Source organism: Notothenia rossii (assembly GCF_949606895.1).
Source record: "Notothenia rossii genome assembly, chromosome: 6".
Classification (NCBI taxonomy): Eukaryota; Metazoa; Chordata; class Actinopteri; order Perciformes; family Nototheniidae; genus Notothenia; species Notothenia rossii.
The window spans coordinates 85,294,471-85,316,062 of record NC_136909.1 but is presented as its reverse complement, the minus strand read 5'-3'; the positions used below and the strand labels follow the sequence as shown (position 1 = coordinate 85,316,062).

Genomic DNA, 21,592 nt, shown 5'->3' with positions numbered 1-21,592 from the left:
TATCTCGAAATAAGGTCTGTGGAAACCGAACCTGTTTGATAAATGCACGTTTTGTTCAGCCGGATAATCTCCACATGTCTACCCTACTTTTATCATTTTCGAATCATAAATCTGGTCGCCAGAAGCAAAATGCTAACGTTATGCTATAAAGGAACTACAGCCGAGTCCAGCTGCACGACTTCAACGTCACGCCAACTTCAGATCCATATTCAAACATACAGATTCTAAATGGTACGAGTTGAAGCGTTTGTTTGAACAGTCTGCAGGAGGCAGGTTCTTGCTTTCAAGCAGAGCAGGGCTAACAAACTTAGAGGAGTGTTTACGTGTTCGGCGTGATGACACACAACGTCCTCCACAACTTCTGTAGTCCTATTCAGCCACTTGGTAACAACCATCGTTTTTCAGACACGTCAACTCTTCAGAAATCACCAGTGGGGTCACTGCTGATGGATTTGATGTCCTAGAACAAAACGTGATCCGTCTCTTCAATGAGTCTCAACCACAGACCTTAGTTCCAGATATTTTCCAAAATGCTACGGAGAAATCCCGTTGACTCTGAGACGAGGGTCAAATGCTAACTCACACTGGGGTTTTAGGACTTGTCACTGCACCACTGTATATTCCGAAAATTCTACGGATCCTGGCCATATTTGTGCAGCATATCAAATGAATTTGCTCCCAGACATTCATGTGGTTTGCTAGTTTTTCAGGGTGAACTTGGGACTTATATAGGACCACTTTAGTGCTGATTTAGAAATCCTGTCATGACGGTTTGCAAAGGGAAGGAGAAGGGATGGAGGACTGAGAAAGAGATTCAGAGGGAAGGCAAAGCAGTAAAGAGAAAGATATACAGCAGTAGTATAAAAGGAATGGATTTCTGAACTAAGCGAAGGACATGTGGTAAATCTCATAGTGACGTATTCACTGTGCTAAAAACGACGAAAATAGCCATGAGTTTTGTTTCAGGGTTCAGAAGAATGTACTCTTTGATGTTACAGGCGGAAATATGGTATTTGTTGCAGAAATTAATCACTTTTTTGTACTGTAAAAATTGTTTTTGTGATTCTCCATCGCTCGACATGTTTTAATTCCCCATTTGATCCGAATATTTCTTTATTTAAATGTACTGAAACTTAATTGCATAGATTACTGATAAACGTTCCAACTGATGAACTCAGTTCTTATTAATGATTATGACTTCTCTGCCTATCGATGATAAAACGTATGAAATAGATCAGACTCAGAGAGATCGGGTGATATGCAAACGATCTGCGTGTATACATTACTACAAGGGCTGTTATCACAAATTCAATTTCATATATTTCAATTAGTGTAAGGCTTTGAAAAAACTCATATTCTCAAGTCCTGGGAAAATCTGCTGTGAGCGAGATTTGGAGTTATGGCATTTGTCTGAATTGCACTCAAAACATGGCAATTGTTTCCAAAACGTTATAAACTTAGAAGAGATGTCTACATGAGAAGCTAAACCAAATGTTTCTCTTCTCAAATTGTATCATTCCAATCATTTCTGGGAAACGTTGAAGTGTGAAAACATTCAATAATGTCATAACACAGCGATGGAAAAAGAGAGGAATATGTTTTTGCTTCTTCTTATTCTACATTTGTTTAAAACTATAACGACAACTTTTTGTTACTCTCACCTCACGTTGGGAAACTCTTAAATTACATGAATGCCTTGTAAGGGACCAGTTGATACCCCATAAGTTCCCATTAAAACAACAAATTATCTTAAAGGACTATGATACTGTACTGATATTTTCAGACTTTGTTCTTTACTTTATCCGTCTTTATATGTAGAATATAGTTTTCTCCGTAATGTTGTTTCCATAGCAACAACAACTTCCTGTCAACTCGCCTTCAAAATAATATATTATATCCTTTTCAGTTTCACAGAACACAAATTGGGTTATTTACATAATATGTTTACATGATTTTGTTATGCAATAAAAAAAACTGATGGACACACGATTAAGGAAAAGTTCAAATTCGGCTCTGATCGTAACAACATCGGGACATTCGTGAGGGCATCTTAAGCCATCGTATGACCGCTGGTGGAGTTTCTCAGGCTCCGGCAGCAACTTCGTGAGCGGTGGCAAAATCTTTGTCATGCCAAAAAATTGCCGAAGGACCTTGTGAAGGTTCATTTTCCTGTTGAATTTGTGTGTCAATTTTGCCATTCGTAAGTCCACCGTGAGGGCATCTTGTTATCATCGGTGCCCTCGGGCATTCGCCTCGATCAGAGTGAGGGTGAATGCCCGATGATAACACGAAGATGACACGACTTGACAAGATGACCTCACGAGTGACTTACGAAGTTGCCGCTCACGAAGTTGCCGCCGGAGCCTGAGAAACTCAACCGGCTGTCATACGATGGCTTAAGATGCCCTCACGAATTGCCCGATGTTGTTACGATCAGAGCCGAATTTGAACTTTTCCTTTATCGTGTGTCCATCGGGTGTCAATTTCGGGACAGTGTGACAGGGGCTTAATAGACACTGTCATAATCAGTGAGGAAATGTACCGTGATACAGCAGCAAAGGTACAGTGCAAACAAACGCCTAAGTAGGTTCAAATGTGGAGAAAGAAATGTATATTTTTCAAAAGTGAGTTTGAGCCAGTAACGTTAGCACATTGTAAGTAAAATTATGCAAAAATGTGGAGCTAAAACAAATCTTTCTCTTTTCAAAATGGTTTGATTTCAATCATTTGGGGGATTTTTTTTAAGTGTGTATATAGTCAAAAATGTGGTGGGCAGTGAAAAAGCTAATGTACCTACATATCTTAATCAGGATCAGGATCAGAAATCCTTTATTCGCCCGCTCAGTGAGGAAATGTACGGCGTCCTTTAGCATTGGGAAAAAGCGCTATACAAATCTTACGTATTATTATTATTACAGTAGCAGAGGTACCGTGCAAATTAAAAGCCTAAGTAAGTTCAAATGTGGAGAAAAATAGGTAGTGATATTTACGTGAAGTGAGTTTGAGCTAGTTAGCGTTAACGTTAGCAAATTGTAATTGCATAAATTGCACATAAGTGTAGAATATATATCACATGATCAGAAGTATTTCACAACAGTTTTGATATGTACAGGCACAACTGTTGAAGTCTGTTTTGTGTTGGTGGTCTAACGGGGATTAAGGTTAGTTTATTTATAAAGCAGATTTCAGATACAACGGCAGAGTCTTTGCAACAGTACTGTGCATTTATAAAGCCTAAATGGTTATTTTACATATTGCCATTTTAAGCAGATACATTTGACAACCAAATAATACAATCCAATAAATCGTAAATACATTCACAGCAGCAGTCTTTCAAAGCTATCTCTGTTTTTTCTTCTTTAGCTTGTTAGCCGTCATTCGTGAAATCTTGACCTCAGTGACGTTGCCACCATTGCTAGAAGATGTTACTATATCAACATGCAGCCGCCCTCTCCTCTCCACACAGCATCATTTTCCTGAATCCCTGAAAGCAAGAATGATTTTGAAGCAGATATAGATTTTACTAGACTCTGACAATCAACTGAATCAAGGCAGAAAGGCCTCGAGGGTCTCAGCATGTGAGAAAGAAATGTGTGAATATACCGTGCTTAAGAAAAAGGAAAGGTTTTATCTGAGTGGGAACACTTTGTCTTGTATCTGAAGGATTCCTCATGACACGTTGACGGTGATACAAACTTATTGTTCTTGTTGTTGTTTGTTTCCCGCAGTATTTCAAACGCTCCTCCCAGTCTCGCCAGGGAACCGTTTCTGAGTCCAGCTTTGCACACGGCACCAATATCTCCAGCTCCAGAGGCACGGCCAAACATCCTAGGTAAGACGCTAAATCACAGTAGAGAGTGCAAAGTACACACATCCTTTACTCGAGTAGAAGTACAGATACTCGTGTTTAAAAATACTCTGGTGAAAGTAGAAGTACTGACTAAACTTCTTTACTCAAGTCAAAGTAAAGAGGCTTTGAAATGTACTTCAGTAAAAAGTACCCATAACTAGCAGCTGTTTTAAAGAGTACCTGACCTCCCTTTATATTAATAGAACAATAATGTCATTGTTAGCTAATGAATGTTTCCATGGTGACCAACGGCAACATGACAACATTTCCATTGGTCCCTCTTCTTTAGAGAAGACCAGGAAATGATGGATACACGGATCGTGTTCAAATCAATAGGCACGCAATGACTCTAAATAATAATGATCACGCCACCAAACACACATTCAGACTAAAGGAACCAGCCTGTTTGGAAAATGAGAGAAGTAGAAAGTACAGGTATTTGGGTTCAACATGTAAGAAGTAGAAAGTACAGGTATTTGTGTTCAACATGTAAGAAGTAGAAAGTACAGGTATTTGTGTTCAAGATGTGAGAAGTAGAAAGTACAGGTATTTGTGTTCAACATGTAAGAAGTAGAAAGTACAGGTATTTGAGTTCAACATGTAAGAAGTAGAAAGTACAGGTATTTGAGTTCAACATGTAAGAAGTAGAAAGTACAGGTATTTGAGTTCAACATGTAAGAAGTAGAAAGTTCAGGTATTTGTGTTCAACATGTAAGAAGTAGAAAGTACAGGTATTTGAGTTCAACATGTAAGAAGTAGAAAGTACAGGTATTTGTTTTCAACATGTAAGAAGTAGAAAGTACAGGTATTTGAGTTCAACATGTAAGAAGTAGAAAGTACAGGTATTTGTGTTCAACATGTGAGAAGTAGAAAGTACAGGTATTTGTGTTCAACATGTAAGAAGTAGAAAGTACAGGTATTTGTGTTCAACATGTAAGAAGTAGAAAGTACAGGTATTTGAGTTCAATATGTAAGAAGTAGAAAGTACAGGTATTTGTGTTCAACATGTAAGAAGTAGAAAGTACAGGTATTTGTGTTCAACATGTAAGAAGTAGAAAGTACAGGTATTTGAGTTCAACATGTAAGAAGTAGAAAGTACAGGTATTTGTGTTCAACATGTAAGAAGTAGAAAGTACAGGTATTTGTGTTCAACATGTGAGAAGTAGAAAGTTCAGGTATTTGTGTTCAACATGTAAGAAGTAGAAAGTACAGGTATTTGAGTTCAACATGTAAGAAGTAGAAAGTACAGGTATTTGTGTTCAACATGTAAGAAGTCAAAGTAAAAAGTCGTCAGAAAAACAAGTAGTGGAGTAAAGTACTGATACCAGAAAAATGTACTTAAGAACAGTAACCAAGTATTTGTACTTCCCACCTCTGCATGCAGGTGTAATATCACACCGGAGATAAAGACACTGCAGGTAAACAACAATAATACAAATTAAACAAACAAAAGGTAACTTCAGTGTCCTCTCCTGTAATGAGCAGGACGCAGTGAAGAGAGAAATTGAATTACCCACATTACAGAGCAGCCAGAGCTAATTGCTGATTCACGGAAGAATGATAGTAATTATAATTAAAGCTCTAAACATGTTAATAAGCATATCTATAGCAGTGAGGAGGAGACGAGGCGGAGATAATATGGGAAGCACATGTGCGAGGATTTTCATTTATGAGCCAGCGCTGGGATGTTCATCAGGAGCAACACACACACACACACACACACACACACACACACACACACACACACACACACACACACACACACACACACACACACACACACACACACACACACACACACACACACACACACACACGAACACACGAACACACGAACACACGAACACGCACACGCACACACACACACACACACACACAGACACACACACACACACCCACACACACACACACACACACACACACACACACACACACACACACACACACACACACACACACACACACACACACACAGACACAGACACACACGAACACACGAACACACACACACCCACACCCACACACACACACACACACACACACACACACACACACACACACACACTACTTCTGACAGAGTTGGAATTTAAATCTCTTTTGTGTTCCAATACAAACATTTTCGACAATCTGAGGCAAAGAGGAGAGAGCTCCTCTACTTCTTTAATATTCATTTTTCATGGTTTCATACTCTGCCCCAGGTTTTTGTGTTTTACTGTGTGAGAAATAACGAAAAGACAGCATGTATCATGAAGAAAAACCTCTATTAAACCTTTGACAATGTAGGGGGTAAATCAGAAAAGTAGTCGATGTTGCGTTAGCTACTTTGAGAGCATAAACACTTTACTAAAGCTACCTAGAAAAAGTATTTATAACCTGCATAGTTAAAAAAACATTCAAATTGAAAATGCACATGTGAAACAAAACTATGAAAAAAATCATGCAATTAAAAAATGCTTCTGAATTTAGTTCAATTTAGTGAAAGTGAGTGAAAGTTAAATATTTAACTTGTTGTATTTTATTACTTTACTGGAAGTATGTCCTTTAAACAGAGAAGCACTAAAAAATAATCCTGAAATGCTCAAAGGTTTTCAGTTTTCTGATGTTGTTTGGTGATTTTCCAATAAGAATTGTTGGTAACACTTTTAAGGTACACATATATTCACCATCAACTAGTTAGAGACAAACTACTAGCTTATTTGTTCTGAACAAGACTTCACTTCAAAATAGGGAACATATTCTGAGTTATTTTGACACAATTAACACTTTAGTTTCATGTCTTGTTACATAAGAATAGATCATATTTGTTAAATGGGGCGAAGCCTGCGAGCTAGTTCAGGCAGTCAACTCGAGCACTTGTGCTGCATTCATACATAACGCCCCTTTCCACTCTACAACCAACCAATCAGAGTCTCCTTAATGTGCCGCTCTATTTAACTGCCAGATCTCTCTCTATGCTTTGGTTGCTGCTGCTGTTGATGCAGCTACTTCCACGTCGCTGCTGCTTCCACCCCAGCTTCCGCCCCAGCTTCCACCCCACCACCACCCCAGCTTCCACCCCACCATCACCCCAGCTTCCTCCCCAGCTTCCACCCCAGCTTCCACCCCAGCTTCCACCCCAGCTTCCACTCCACCATCACCCCAGCTTCCACCCCACCATCACTCCAGCTTCCACCCCAGCTTCCACCCCAGCTTCCACCCCAGCTTCCACCCAGCTTCCACCCCAGCTTCCACCCCACCACCACCCCAGCTTCCACACCACCATCACCCCAGCTTCCTCCCCAGCTTCCAACCCAGCTTCCACCCCAGCTTCCACCCCAGCTTCCACCCCAGCTTCCAACCCAGCTTCCACCCCAGCTTCCACCCTAGCTCCACCCCAGCTTCCAACCCAGCTTCCACCCCAGCTTCCAACCCAGCTTCCACCCCAGCTTCCACCCTAGCTCCACCCCAGCTTCCAACCCAGCTTCCACCCCAGCTTCCACCCCAGCTTCCAACCCAGCTTCCACCCCAGCTTCCATCCCAGCTTCCACCCCAGCTTCCACCCCAGCTTCCACCCTAGCTCCACCCTAGCTCCACCCCAGCTTCCACCCCAGCTTCCACCCCAGCTTCCTCCCCAGCTTCCATCCCAGCTTCCACCCCAGCTTCCTCCCCAGCTTCCATCCCAGCTTCCACCCCAGCTTCCACCCCAGCTTCCACCCCAGCTTCCACCCCAGCTTCCAACCCAGCTCCACCCCAGCTTCCACCCCAGCTTCCACCCCAGCTCCACCCCAGCTTCCACCCCAGCTTCCAACCCAGCTCCACCCCAGCTTCCACCCCAGCTTCCACCCCAGCTCCGCCCCAGCTTCCACCCCAGCTTCCATCCTCCGCCCCAGCTTCCACCCCAGCTTCCACCTGTAGGCTCGGGGGGGTTAGTTATTTAATCATCACTCATCGAGCTATGTATATCTGTGGAGCGATGAGGCCCGAGCCTAGACGCCAAACTCAACTATATCCTGCTTCTAGTCTAATACGTTTTCTGACTGAAGTGTTATTATGGGAGAATTACTATTCGTGTGGTACTGCTGCCGTATTAGGCCCATATTGAGCAGAGCATATTAAGACCAAAACTCATGTACAGCAACTTCCTTACTTGCAATGAATCAGCACTAATTAGAGGGTTGTTGAGGAAACACTCTCAACTAATGGTTTAGTACTTGGAGAATATGGTCATGCAGAATAAGGCATTAATAAGTGTTTTATAATGACTAATAAAGAGCCACTATACTGCTAATATGCATGTTAATTAACAACTAGTTGATGGTGAATTTGTGTACCTTAATATAAAATGTTACCAAAAACTTGTTTTATTTGAGATACAAAATGAGATGTTTTCAAGAGTCTTGAAGATGCATTGTCTAAAAACCAGAGCCTCTATCTCCCTGCATTGTAACCTCTTCAGTTATCAGGTCTTATATCGAGTGTAAAGACGTATCCTGACTAGAAATCAGACGAATATATTTGCAAGATTTTTTGTTTTTACAATGCGAGAACAATTAAGAGCTTTTTCAACATTAGAGCATGTCAACATGTCGCAAAATACAAATATGAACCTAAAAGTAAGCACTATATGTCCTCTTTAAACTACTACTTAAATGGGTTCACTTCTCTGTTTTTTAGACTTCACACTCCTTCAGTGAGATCCAGTTAGAGACTTCCACACCTCAGTACACTCGTAGTTCTCTTCCTCTCCTGCTTAACAACCTTTCTGCACAAGCCGAGGGTTAATGAGGTTTTTTCAGACGGACCCAGGCGGTATTTGAGCAGAGATTTTCTCAGACAAAGTAGAAACACGATGAGACGACCTTCAAAACCACAAAATCCACTCCTCTAACCTTTGGGCTAAAGTCGTGCCAGACGTTTTCCCCTCCTTCTCTTTCCATTTCTCTCTCTCAGTGAAGAGCGAGTCGATCACAGGATGACTTGGCTGGCAGTGCTCTAACCACAAATGGTTTTCTTTGTGGGTTTATTTGTTTGCAATCACATCAGCTTATGGGCAGAGACTTGGACGCTATTGCCGGGCAGTTCTGGGACACCACAGTTCAACAGAAAAGGCAAAAGTAAACTTACCAAGGCTAATTCTGTGTCTCGGAAATATCTCGTTTGAATGTGTTTATAGAAAACTCTGCCAATGCTATTCCAGTAAGCACGGCTCAGTTGTTGTGGCTAAGAATCAACATTTGAAAGGCAAACCTCTCCTCTAAAGCAGCGGCGTTAAATATGAATGAGTGCCCGGAGAGGACATTTGCTACTTTGGTAAAGCAAGTCAAAACGTACTTGTGTATTTTCTGGCTGTAAAATCTCTTTTGACAGATTGGATGGAAGCAAAGAGGACATGCATATACTGTAACTTCATGCTTTCAGAGTATTGTAATGCAACAGACTTTTCTAAGAGAGACAAATCACACTTTTCCTTGAAAGATGTGTAACTAACCAGATGTTGTTTTGTAGAGCTTTTTCTACTGCAGGATATATTCCAGTAACCTTTGGGAAAATACAGAAACTATGATCCTAGGAGGAACTTATGTCCTATTATCATTCTTGATTTCAGAGGTGGGAAGTAACTAAGTACATTTACTCAAGTACTGTAACATTTTGAGGTACTTGTATTGACTATTTCAATTCGATGCTACTCTATATTTCTACTCCACTACAGTTCAGAGGTACATGGTGTACTTTTCCTCCCCTACTTGTATTTAATCCCTTTAGTTACTTCACAGATGTGGATGAATGATGTGAAATATAATCAAGTGTTAAATCAGACATTAGTTCCACCTGGAGTAAATCCACAAGCTACCCTGCAGTATACAAAGTCATTCAAACTAGCTGCACCTTTACCAGCTTTGAGAACACTTTAATGATCAATCATTATAAAACATATCATATCTATTATTCTGAAATGGACCAATCTGCACAATGACTACTTTTACTGTCGCTACTTTCACTATATTTTGATGATAATACTTTTATACTTTTACTTGAGGGACATTTTTAATGCAGGACTTTTACTGTAACAGAGTATTCCTACTCTCTGGTACTTCTACTTTTACTCAAGTACAAGAACTGAGTACTTCTACTTTTACTCAAGTACAAGATCTGAGTAATTCTACTTTACTCAAGTACAAGATCTGAGTACTTCTACTTTTACTCAAGAACAAGATCTGAGTACTTCTACTTTTACTCAAGATCTGAGTACTTCTACTTTTACTAAGTACAAGATCTGAGTACTTCTACTTTTACTCAAGTACAAGATCTGAGTACTTCTACTTTTACTGAAGAACAAGATCTGAGTACTTCTACTTTTACTCAAGTACAAGATCTGAGTACTTCTACTTTCAGTCAAGCACAAGATCTGAGTACTTCTACTTTTACTCAAGTACAAGATCTGAGTACTTCTACTTTCAGTCAAGCACAAGATCTGAGTACTTCTACTTTTACTCAAGTACAAGAACTGAGTACTTTTGCAAAGAAAACCAGAAAGGTGCCAATATTGTACCAAACACCTGGTAGCTTTGCAGATGAGTTTCATAAATGTAGTTCAATCCAGATTTGTAACTGTGGTTTTATGATACAAACTAATTTGATTATTTTTCAGTGATTACAAAACGTCTTTAATCCAAAACAGAGCAACAGAAAAGCCTCAACCCGATTTGCACAGATTAATTCAAAAAAAGATCAATCTAAAAATGGAGGACTGTCAGACCCCAATGAAAAAAGGTAAATAGAACTAATCCAAATTGCAGTTTTATCCAAACAGAACCACCAACAGTGGCAACTCTGTGATGCAAAACCAATTAACAAACAGAAAGATTAGCAACAATCAATCTATACAATCTGCCTGAAGCTACATGTGACCTGAGCTACTAATGAACCCACTCAATCCAATCAATTATTACACAAATCTCCATATGGACAGCCACATATTCCAAAAGTTAAACACCTAACAAGATATTCTATCAGATAATCAGAAACAGGTTTATTACCAAGTAGTTGACACAAACAAGGAATTTGACTTGGTGTCGTGGTGCAGACATAAAGTATACCAACAAATTTGAAAAACACAGATAGCGAACTATTTTAAGAACACTATAATAACATTACAAAAAAATAAGAAAAAAGATAGCAAAATAAAAATAAAGCAGTAATTTGAAATAGATTGCAATAAAATAGAAAATATGTGCAGTGTGTAATAGTTTGATAAACCATAATTAATATGTTTTGGCTTCTTCTCTGTATTCCTAGAAGTGGTTCCCTGTCTCACAGCCCGGATCAGAGAACCCGGGCCTCCCATTGGTCGGCTCCACGCAGGACCCCGCCCATCCCGAGGGGAAGGCTGAATCCGATTGGAGGATCCAAGTATTCAGGCCCCGCCTACCAACACCTCCAGGAAGTGGACTCTTCTGAGAGGGAGGCTGAGGCTCAGAGAGGGTGAGGGAACGTACTGAAGGAGAGATTACAATATGTTTAATTGTGCTAGTTTTTAATGTTTCTTTTATTTGCATATTGACCAGAGATGGCAAAAGTACACACATCCTTTACTCAAGTAGAAGTACAGATACTCATGTTTAAAAATACTCTGGTGAAAGTAGAAGTACTGACTAAACTTCTTTACTCAAGTCAAAGTAAAGAGGCTTTGAAATGTACTTCAGTAAAAAGTACCCATAACTAGCAGCTGTTTTCTATAAGTAAAAAGTCGTCAGAAAAATAAGTAGTGGAGTAAAGTACTGATACCAGAAACATGTACTTAAGTACAGTAACGAAGTATTTGTACTCCACTACTCCCCACCTCTATGGACTGGTTAATGTTGAAACTTTGTTCATGCTGCCCTCTTGGCCAGGTCGCTGTTAAAAAAGATATTTTAATCTCAATGAGACTTTTACCTGGTTAAAGGAGTTATATATATTTAACTTGAAATGATTGACACAGCTTCATCATAAAAATTGAAATCTAGTTTTGAGGAATAGTCCGCTGAAGCTTACTGTGTTTGCCGGCTCTTCCAATGCAGACAGACCAAGACTGGTTTGGATGGAATTACAGCTTAAGAATCAAGAGTATTTTAAAGGCTTTATCCCGTCTTTCTTCCCTTTGCTGTATATCCTCCATGTGCTGAGTCATTTCAATGAAAGCCACTAACTGAAAAATGCAGTGGACAGAGCTTTGGATTCCATTTCAGGAGGGTGGATATTTCAAAGGCAATTCTGTGATTGTCTTTTAACAAAAAAAAAAATATATATATATAGTGCATTTCTTTCTCTCTTTTTTCCAACCTTCTTTAATCCCCAAACCCCCATCCCTTTGTTTCCAATCTGCTGAGCGAAGATAAAAACAAGGTCACGTTATGTAGTGGTCTGCAGCGCAGTGGCACGAGTTCAAAGGAACGGGTGCTCGTGCTTTTTGAGGACACGATGCACATCCAGATTCTTCTCTCCGTCGTTTCCCTTTCCGACATCGTGTCAAGCCTGAGCTAAATCATGACTCTCGGCTTTTCAGTGCCATGCAAAAGTCCCCGTTTAAATCTTGGCATTTAAATATCATCAGGAAAAAGCCAAGGGAAAAGCGAATGTGAGCCATTAGCAAGAAATGTATTTGGTGTGGAAGGTGTGTTTACCCTTCTTTTTTTGGTGTGTGGTGTGTGGTTGAAGTTTAAATCTTGGTATCTAAATATTATCAGGGAAAAATCATTTTGCATTTCCCTTGGCTGCAATGATAATGCAAAAGGATCAGTGTGAGCGATTAGCAAGAAATGTATTTGGTGTGGAAGGTGTCTTCATTTTTGGTGTGTTGTGAGTCCGTTTTTTTTGACCCACCTGGACTAGAAAGCCTCTCTTCAAGCGCTCAGGTCCCGGCGGTCCTGGCTGAGGATGAAGCTCCACATGACCTACATGCATACTAATAGAAACAGGACGAGCAGGAAGCTATGGCTGGGCAAAAAAAGAAGGAAACTCCCACATACTATAGAGTCAGAATGCCAGACGTGTTTATAGGCATTTAGTGAATTCAGTAGTTTGCACACGGTTCCCTTGTTGCCTCAATCTTATTAAGTTTCCTCTGGTTACACGAGATATTCAGGACATTAATAAATAAACAAACCACCTTCCGTTTTCTTCAAACACTGTTAGCCATTTTTTTTTTTTGCACTTTTAGCACCGTTAGCTGAACTCGCTTCACAATGTTGACAGCCATCTAAAGTCAGTCCATCTTTTCTGTGTTTAGAAATGTAGAATCACGCTCCTTTGTCTAACCTGAATGCCACTCCTGAGGGCCACTTGAGCTTGTTAAGTGTGCATCTCCTCAACGAAAGAGCTCTTCTCAAGCTTCCCAAGTGTCCTCTGGGCGCCCAAGTGTCCACATGATAAGTCCAAAATGTCTGTATTTTAGTCTGAGTGCTCACAGGTCAGGTGTCCTCCAGACTGGCCTGCTGTCTTTGGTTTAACTCGACTGCAGTCCGAGCACTTTCTGGTCAACAAAAATATCTTCTGGTCAGGTTCAGGATCCGCATGGACCAGGTATGTTTTACTAGGACTTACTTTTGGTCAAATAGTGTTGTTCTCTGGTCAACCAACATGTCTTCTGATAGCTAGTAGAGTCCTCAGCTGCCCATATGCTGTATTTGCATTTCACAGCACATCATACAAATTCCCCTTTTTATAAAATAAAGCATTCATGAACAGCTGCTGCACATTTTTGCTTATGACAAACAAATGGAGAGGTTTTGCTAAATTGCAAGAGGTCGTGCCCCTTTTAAAAAGTCCCATGCACACCTACTCACTAGTCAGTCACTAATGCATGATTTCAGGATCCTTTGGTTGGACCAGAAATGTTTTACTTGGCCATGACTGGTCCATACGTCTTCTGGTCAAATAGTGTTGTTCTCCGGTCAGTGGAAGTTACTCTCTGGTCGTCCAACATGTCTTCTGATTGCGAGATGAGTCATGTTCTGCCCCAATGCTGCCATACACTGTATTTGCATGTCATAGCACAGTTACATTTCATAAAAGGCATTCATGAACAGCTGCTACACATTTTAGCTGATGAAAAACAAATGGAGAAATGGTTTTGCTAAATGGCAAGAGGTCGTGCCCCCTTTTAAAAAGTTCCATGCACACCTACTCACTAGTCAGTCACTAATGCACGATTTCAGGATCCTTTGGTTGGACCAGAAATGTTTTACTTGGCCATGATTGGTCCATACGTCCTCTGGTCAAATAGCGTTGTTCTCCGGTCAGTGGAAATTACTCTCTGGGGAGCCAACATGTCACTGGAGTGTCCTTTGCTGCCCAAATGCTGCCATACACTGTGCTTGCATGTCATAGTACAGAATACAAATTCATAAAAGGCATTCATGAACAGCTGCTGCACATTTTAGCTCATGACGAACACATGGAGAGGTTTTGCTAAATGGCAAGAGGTCATGCTCCTTTTAAAAAGTCCCTTGCACACCTACCCACTCGTTCCCTAATGCACGATTTCACATAACGGCAGATAAACAGGCGGACTCCCTTTCACAAAGCATGGTAGTCTGAGTTGCCATGGTGATACTTGGCCATGACTGCATAGAAAGTGAGGGAGAGCTGCAGAGAGACGGAGAGAAATGGAGAAAACGGAGAGAGACAAGCAGTTTGAATCCATTCTGACACAGAAGGAAAGTGTTAGTAAGTATAGTAAGAGAAGAAAGAAACGGTGGCAGTGAAAGGAAGTGATAGAGCAGTGTGCAGATAGCACATGACAGTTAGAAAACGGCTTTAAAAGAAAGGTCGCCCGCTCTATTCGCTGCCTGTTAGAGAAGCCTTGAGTTATCTCAACAAAATGGCTGACAGGGAGACAGAATGTCCCGTGTTGTTACTTCTATTTTAAGATAAAGCTGTCTCCAAAATGGCTGATGGAGGCACTGCACGCATTTCTGTATTTTTCCTCCACTGTTTGCAGTATTTCTACAGAAACATACGTTTTCTCCCTCGCTCGTTTTTGAGATACCGTGCAGCCTTCAGTAAGACAATCATACACTGAAACAACTGGAATGTTGACTTTAATTAAATGTATTATGTCAACAAATCTCACATAACTAACATAATTAGGTTAGTTGAAAGCTATTATATTAAGTTCAATGTATGCGTACATGTCAATATGTATGTGTAGTTCTGTCTAATCCAAAAATGTATATATCCACAAGTAGCAATAAGCTTGACTCCAACAAAAATACGTCTCAGGAAAGTTTGGTTGACTCTTTACTGAAAGCTCCCATGTCATGCTTTTCAGGTTATCACCCGTCCCCTTGTGTGATATGAAAGTTTTTCTGCATGTACACGGTCTGCAGAGTCACAAACCCTCAGAGTACACACTGTAGGGAGTAAAACTCTAACACAGAGAAGACCTGTCTATGCTGCCCCAGAACGCCTCGTTGGACATTTCTCTGTTTCCATTGTTTGCTTCCTGGGTTCTGTGACGTGTGAACACCCAGATCAACAACAAATGACCGGATTGGCCCAAATGGACCAATCCACGGAGCCCCTCACTCACCAGGACCCCTTGGCTAACTAACAGGGAGTCCCATTGACTTGCATAGAGCTCCCTGGTTGGTAATAGACGAGTTGGGATGGTGGAGAAATGCTCTCCTCAGACCCATTCTCACAGCGTTATAAACCTTTTTCTTTCTCAATATCAAGCCACTCTTATTGTTTATACTTCGGCTGTGAGTGTTTGTGTGTGCTCAGGATGAGTTTCGCTTGTTCTCGCTGTATCGCCGACCCAGAAACCTGTCCGCTCCTCGTAGCAACGAGCCTCGCAACGTCCCGACCAATCAGAGCACACTGGGCTCACAGGGAGGGGGAGGGGGCAGGAGCTCCAACAAGGCGTGTAGGACAGAGAGTGAATACACATACTACACAGAGATGCTGTATAACCAATGTGAGTTTGGACAATTGCACAATATAAATCTATTCTAGTAGACCTCAACAATGGAATTATGATCAGTAGGAATGGCCATGACGTGGGACTTTTAATAAACAAAAGATATCAGTACAAACACATATTTTCAAAGGTCAAAAAACGATATTGCTCCGTGATTCTTTTCTCTTTCTCATTCTAATTACAAGCAGCTGCGGTTACAACGGCTGGTTTAAATAAATGATATAATAATAATAATAATAACAAAGAATTACCATGTTCAAATATATCTATATACACACATAATATATCAAATTATACATTTTAACATATGGCTCCTACATAAACGTGTCTCTGGAAAAAAATTTGCTGCATCAAGACTTCACTCAGCAGCAAACAGATGAGGTGTATTGATACGTTATCAGAAGGATTGATGAACAGGACTGTTAACACTTGTGCATGTAATGAGCTCCTGTAAACAGATGAAGCCCAGTAACTTATCTCAACTCACTTGCACACACTCTCTGTGTAAAACCCCTCCAGCTGCTCCCCCGTTGCTCCAGGGTTTATATTTGAACTGTGCTTCATAGATTTGTGCAATCTGATTTTGTTTCAACACATCAAAAGAGAGATTTGTCTGTGAATGTTATCTCGGGAATTAGCCCCCTCGCATCATCTTCTCTTATCGCTGCCGGGATCCTTCTCTGTGGTCAAGCTAAATCTCCACTGTGGGGTTTTTTTTTGGCGAGGAAACAAATAACTGCGGCGATAAAAGGACGAAGTGATTTCCTTTGAGTCACCAGAAAAACCCCACCTTCTCCTCCCATTGCTATTGATGGAGAGGGCGTGAGACGAGGTATTACAAGGATGTTTGTCATGGCAGAAAAAGATAGCCTTTGTGTAGGATTATGAGTTATTACGCAAAGATAATGAGGCTCTGCTGGAGAATGCAGCTGGATTTAGACTCTGATAACACTGAAGGGCACGGTCAGACTTAGAAAGAGAGAGATTATGTCTGGGCTCAGTGAAGTTATGTCAGGATACAGATCAGAGACTTGTAATGTGGCTTAACTCGACCTAAATACAGATAACACGCCATCAGAGGGAAACTCTGACAGAACGAGACGTGGCAAAAAGTAGCTGGAACAACATCAGGGATGAGCCTCTGTACATGATAAACTAAGGGCCGGGACATCTCTAAGCGGTTGACCAATCACAACAGAGCCGGCCAGCTAACCAATCAGAGCACACTGGGCTCTGGTTTCAGACAGAGGGTGAAAAGAGGTGCTGCAGCACAGACAGTATGAGGAAAATAAAGAACTTTTTGAACATTAAAGCATCAGCAGGAGAGGACTCTTTAAAGTAGAGACACTACATACTGATATACACCTGAACATCAGCAGGAGAGGACTCTTTAAAGTATAGACACTACATACTGATATACACCTGAACATCAGCAGGAGAGGACTCTTTAAAGTAGAGACACTACATACTGATATACACCTGAACATCAGCAGGAGAGGACTCTTTAAAGTAGAGACACTACATACTGATATACACCTGAACATCAGCAGGAGAGGACTCTTTAAAGTAGAGACACTACATACTGATATACACCTGAACATCATCAGGAGAGGACTCTTTAAAGTAGAGACACTACATACTGATATACACCTGAACATCAGCAGGAGAGGACTCTTTAAAGTAGAGACACTACATACTGATATACACCTGAACATCAGCAGGAGAGGACTCTTTAAAGTAGAGACACTACATACTGATATACACCTGAACATCAGCAGGAGAGGACTCTTTAAAGTAGAGACATTACATACTGATATACACCTGAACATCAGCAGGAGAGGACTCTTTAAAGTAGAGACACTACATACTGATATACACCTGAACATCAGCAGGAGAGGACTCTTTAAAGTAGAGACACTACATACTGATATACACCTGAACATCAGCAGGAGAGGACTCTTTAAAGTAGAGACACTACATACTGATATAAACCTGACCATCAGCAGGAGAGGACTCTTTAAAGTAGAGACACTACATACTGATATACACCTGAACATCAGCAGGAGAGGACTCTTTAAAGTAGAGACACTACATACTGATATACACCTGAACATCAGCAGGAGAGGACTCTTTAAAGTAGAGACACTACATACTGATATACACCTGAACATCAGCATGAGAGGACTCTTTAAAGTAGAGACACTACATACTGATATACACCTGAACATCAGCAGGAGAGGACTCTTTAAAGTAGAGACACTACATACTGATATACACCTGAACATCAGCAGGAGAGGACTCTTTAAAGTAGAGACACTACATACTGATATACACCTGAACATCAGCAGGAGAGGACTCTTTAAAGTAGAGACACTACATACTGATACACACCTGAAAATGTGTTTTTTATGTCCTCTTTAACATATTTAATTCAGTTGAGTTTAATGGCGGCTAAGAATCAGGATGACACTAAAAGGGAAAGAAGACAGACTCAATTGAACTGATGCAGAAATAGGTTGGAAAAAAATTACTTTCAGACAAATCAAATGACCCATAGCTGGAACTAAAAAGCAGAAAATAAACGATCGAAATGACATCAAGCGATAACTTAATTTGTCCTTGACTGAATCTGAACTGAATGAAACTTATTTTTAACATTCTTCATTAAGTCAATAATATAAAAAGTAAACTCTAGGTAACCTCTTCAAGTGAGATTTTTAGATTTTTTTGTGTGCGTGTGTGCATGGACTCAGATATAAAGAGATGAAAGAAAGATGTCACGGCCCATCTTCTTCCCCCTCGTCCTCCTTTGTGAGATGGCAAAGGGCGTAGATCTGTCCCTCGGTGTATTCTGCAGCGTGGGAGTCAAACAAAAGGCGATTTAGTAGAAACTGCACTCAAAGACAAAATGACTTCTGGAAGTTTTCTGCTTTAAAACCTAAAGTGGTGTTCGGGTCAAAGTGACCTGTTTTAACTTTAAAAAATAAGAGAAAAGTGAAACAAGGATGTTTTGTAAAACCTGAAACTTCATGGCCTGTAAAGAAACTGATCAAACATGATGTAATGATTTGTTCTTTTACTTTTGCATGCTAGATTTGATAAGATTTAGATCAGACATACTTCATTAATCCCAAAATGAAATAAGTATTTGTAAAAAGTTGGCGAATTAAATACCCAAATTTGTGAAATAAAGTATATTTACTTTAAAAAATAAGAAATTCATTCAATATTTGTTTTGCTTTTTTGATTAGAGTCAGATATTCTTTATTCATCCCAAATTGGGAAATTCATTTGACAAGTATGTCTACTTTAAAAGATTGAAAGTACATTTTGCAAATTTACATGAATAAAGCATATTCTAAATCTAATTGAATGAAGAAGTAGAACAAGTAAAACAAAATTACAAATACTAAAAGACCCCCTACACATGTATGTCCTTTTAACAATGAAAATCTTACATTTGAAACGTGTATGAAAAGATTGTTTAATATCAAAATTCCCAAAAATAAACATGAATATGCAACCCAAGTGTTTATTATAGTGGGTTATTTTTGTATAAATAAGAACTATAATACAAAACGTGTTACATTTGATCTAGCAGAAAGTATTTGCGATCAACAATCATATATGTACATCTGAAATGTTGGGAATTGATATCAAAACAATATTTGTAATATATTTTGTATGCTTTTTAAACAAGGGTAAATTCTCAATTATCTTCTTTTCTGTGTCCCTTAATTCCCCAGCCCCTTCTTCCCGAGATGTCAGACGCAGGGCGATCCTCGATGTGTCGACCCCAGGACAGATGCTTTCCTTCATATGCAAACGCCTCCTGTTTCCTTTGAGACATCCTTGCCATCTTCTTTGAGCGTGGAGGTGCGTTCAGGTGCAGTCGAGCCTAATCCTTACACCCGAAGTCTACGTAAACCCGGACGTCGTCATAGCAACTCCCCGCCTCCTCCGTTTCGCTCCTGCTCCATCCCCATCATCCCCTCCGTCCAGTATCACCACGAAAATGAGGCTTCTTGTATGCAAACCAGCGTCTCCTCGGCAACCAGGGCCATGTCCTCAGGAGGAGGAAAGGAAGCAAGGAGAGAGAAAACGGCAGCACATGTTGTCACGTTGTCTTCTACTTCCTGCTCCTCTGCTATTGGTCAGCAGCGGGATGAGGTGGTGCTGCTATTGGAGGAGGCTCAGGAGCAGCTCAGGAAGTTGGCGTTGGCAAACAGGAAGCAGGAAGTGGAGGCCAGAGAAACTGTTTGCTTCCTGAACCTTAATGGAGGAAGTGTTGGGGCGCTGAGCTGCAACGGACCAACGCAAACACAGCTGCTCACCCCCAGCCTATCACACAGAGACCTGGGCCAAATCAGCCAATGAGAGGACTCCATTTAGGACTTTCACTTTGACAGTGTTTGACAGACTATTGTGTTCTGTAGGACACCGAATTGAAAAAAAACAACATGTAATATCATGGAAAATGTGCTGGTGATATGCATTCTGTACGGATCGAACACTGACCGCCTTTACACTGACTGACAGTATGGAAGAAAAAAAATATTTACATGCATTTATTTACAAAAACAAGAGAAACACTTAGGCAAAAAGAAACCAAATAGTCTGTCAACTCCATGGTGTTTTTAACTGTAAAAAGAATATATAAATATATATATAAATATATATGGATATAAATATATGGAATTCAAAAAGTGACCAAGTACAAAGTTGAAGAACACAGGAATGATGTAACTTTTGTTTTCTTCTCCTTCTCCCTGTTTTTGTATTAACTCCAGTCACGTGTTTGGGTTTCGGCTCTAGAGAAAGAGAAAGACTTCGTTATCGCCGCACGATTCTGTGAGCCTGTACAGAATCCAATATGGCCGACAAGGAAGGAGCTTCTTCACCGATTTACCTTTTGAAAAACTTGTCTACCCAGCCAAGAATACACTTAAAGGATTTACAAACAAAGATTCCCCGGCCGTGAGGTTTGTGTGTGTGCGTGCGTGCGTGCGTGCGTGCGTGCGTGTATGTGTGTGCGTACTGAAATGCAGCAAGAGAAGAAGAAAAAACCTGGAAGCTTCTACAGTTGGTCCGATTTGGGAGATTGTTAAAGACAGCTTACATGGACGCTGACTCCCTATCGGTCGAAACCAATCTAGATTACTTTAGCTTTTTTTACAAATGGTATTTTCACACAGACACGCACACACACTCACTTGTGCATTCATTGTTGGACGGTCAGATGAAGGACATAAAGAAGGACATAAAGAAATCGCCACAAGTGGAACTATTCTGACATTTTGTTTTGTTTGTTTTTCCATTTTTGGTTATCAATGAACAATGCTGCTTTCTGGGGCTGAAGGGAGGGAGAACACATGGTTTTGGGTATTGAAACAAATAAATGTCTCTATGTTGTATCCTATGAATTGGAAGCTTTTGAATCTCTGTATGAACTTACAGCCAAATGTTTCTGGTGACAAAAAGTAAAAAATGGTTGCAATTCTGGTAAAGATTTTTCAAAATAACAGTTGTTTCAGTTGATTGCTTCAAAGACATTTATGACTCCCTCAAAGCAACATGCATGTACATCAGTCTGGTTTACTTCACTTATTTGTTGGTCTTTCCACACATGGTGTAAACTGGCTTCATACCAGTATTCACCAATAGCTATCGAAGTAGCACCCTCTCTTCACCATGCTGCCTGGAGAAATCAATGACAAATAATGTTTTAAAACATGGTTTCATTTCACTATACTATACATACACTAAAGTAAGTGTTTCCATCCATAAAACTCTGTGATTGA

The 21,592-nt window shown here is 40.4% G+C and overlaps 1 protein-coding gene across 1 annotated transcript in view; it reads left to right on the top strand.

Moving 5' to 3' along the window:
- The window catches only part of nrg3a (neuregulin 3a), a 361,916-nt gene extending 340,584 nt beyond the window's left edge, over positions 1-21,332 (top strand). Inside the window, exons 4-6 of the mRNA XM_079689985.1 lie at positions 3,729-3,832; positions 11,126-11,311; positions 19,538-21,332. Of these exons, the coding sequence (XP_079546111.1) occupies positions 3,729-3,832; positions 11,126-11,311; positions 19,538-20,168 (921 nt within the window). The 3' untranslated portion in view covers positions 20,169-21,332. The remainder of the gene's footprint in view (positions 1-3,728; positions 3,833-11,125; positions 11,312-19,537) is intronic.
- Positions 21,333-21,592: the final 260 nt, after the last annotated feature.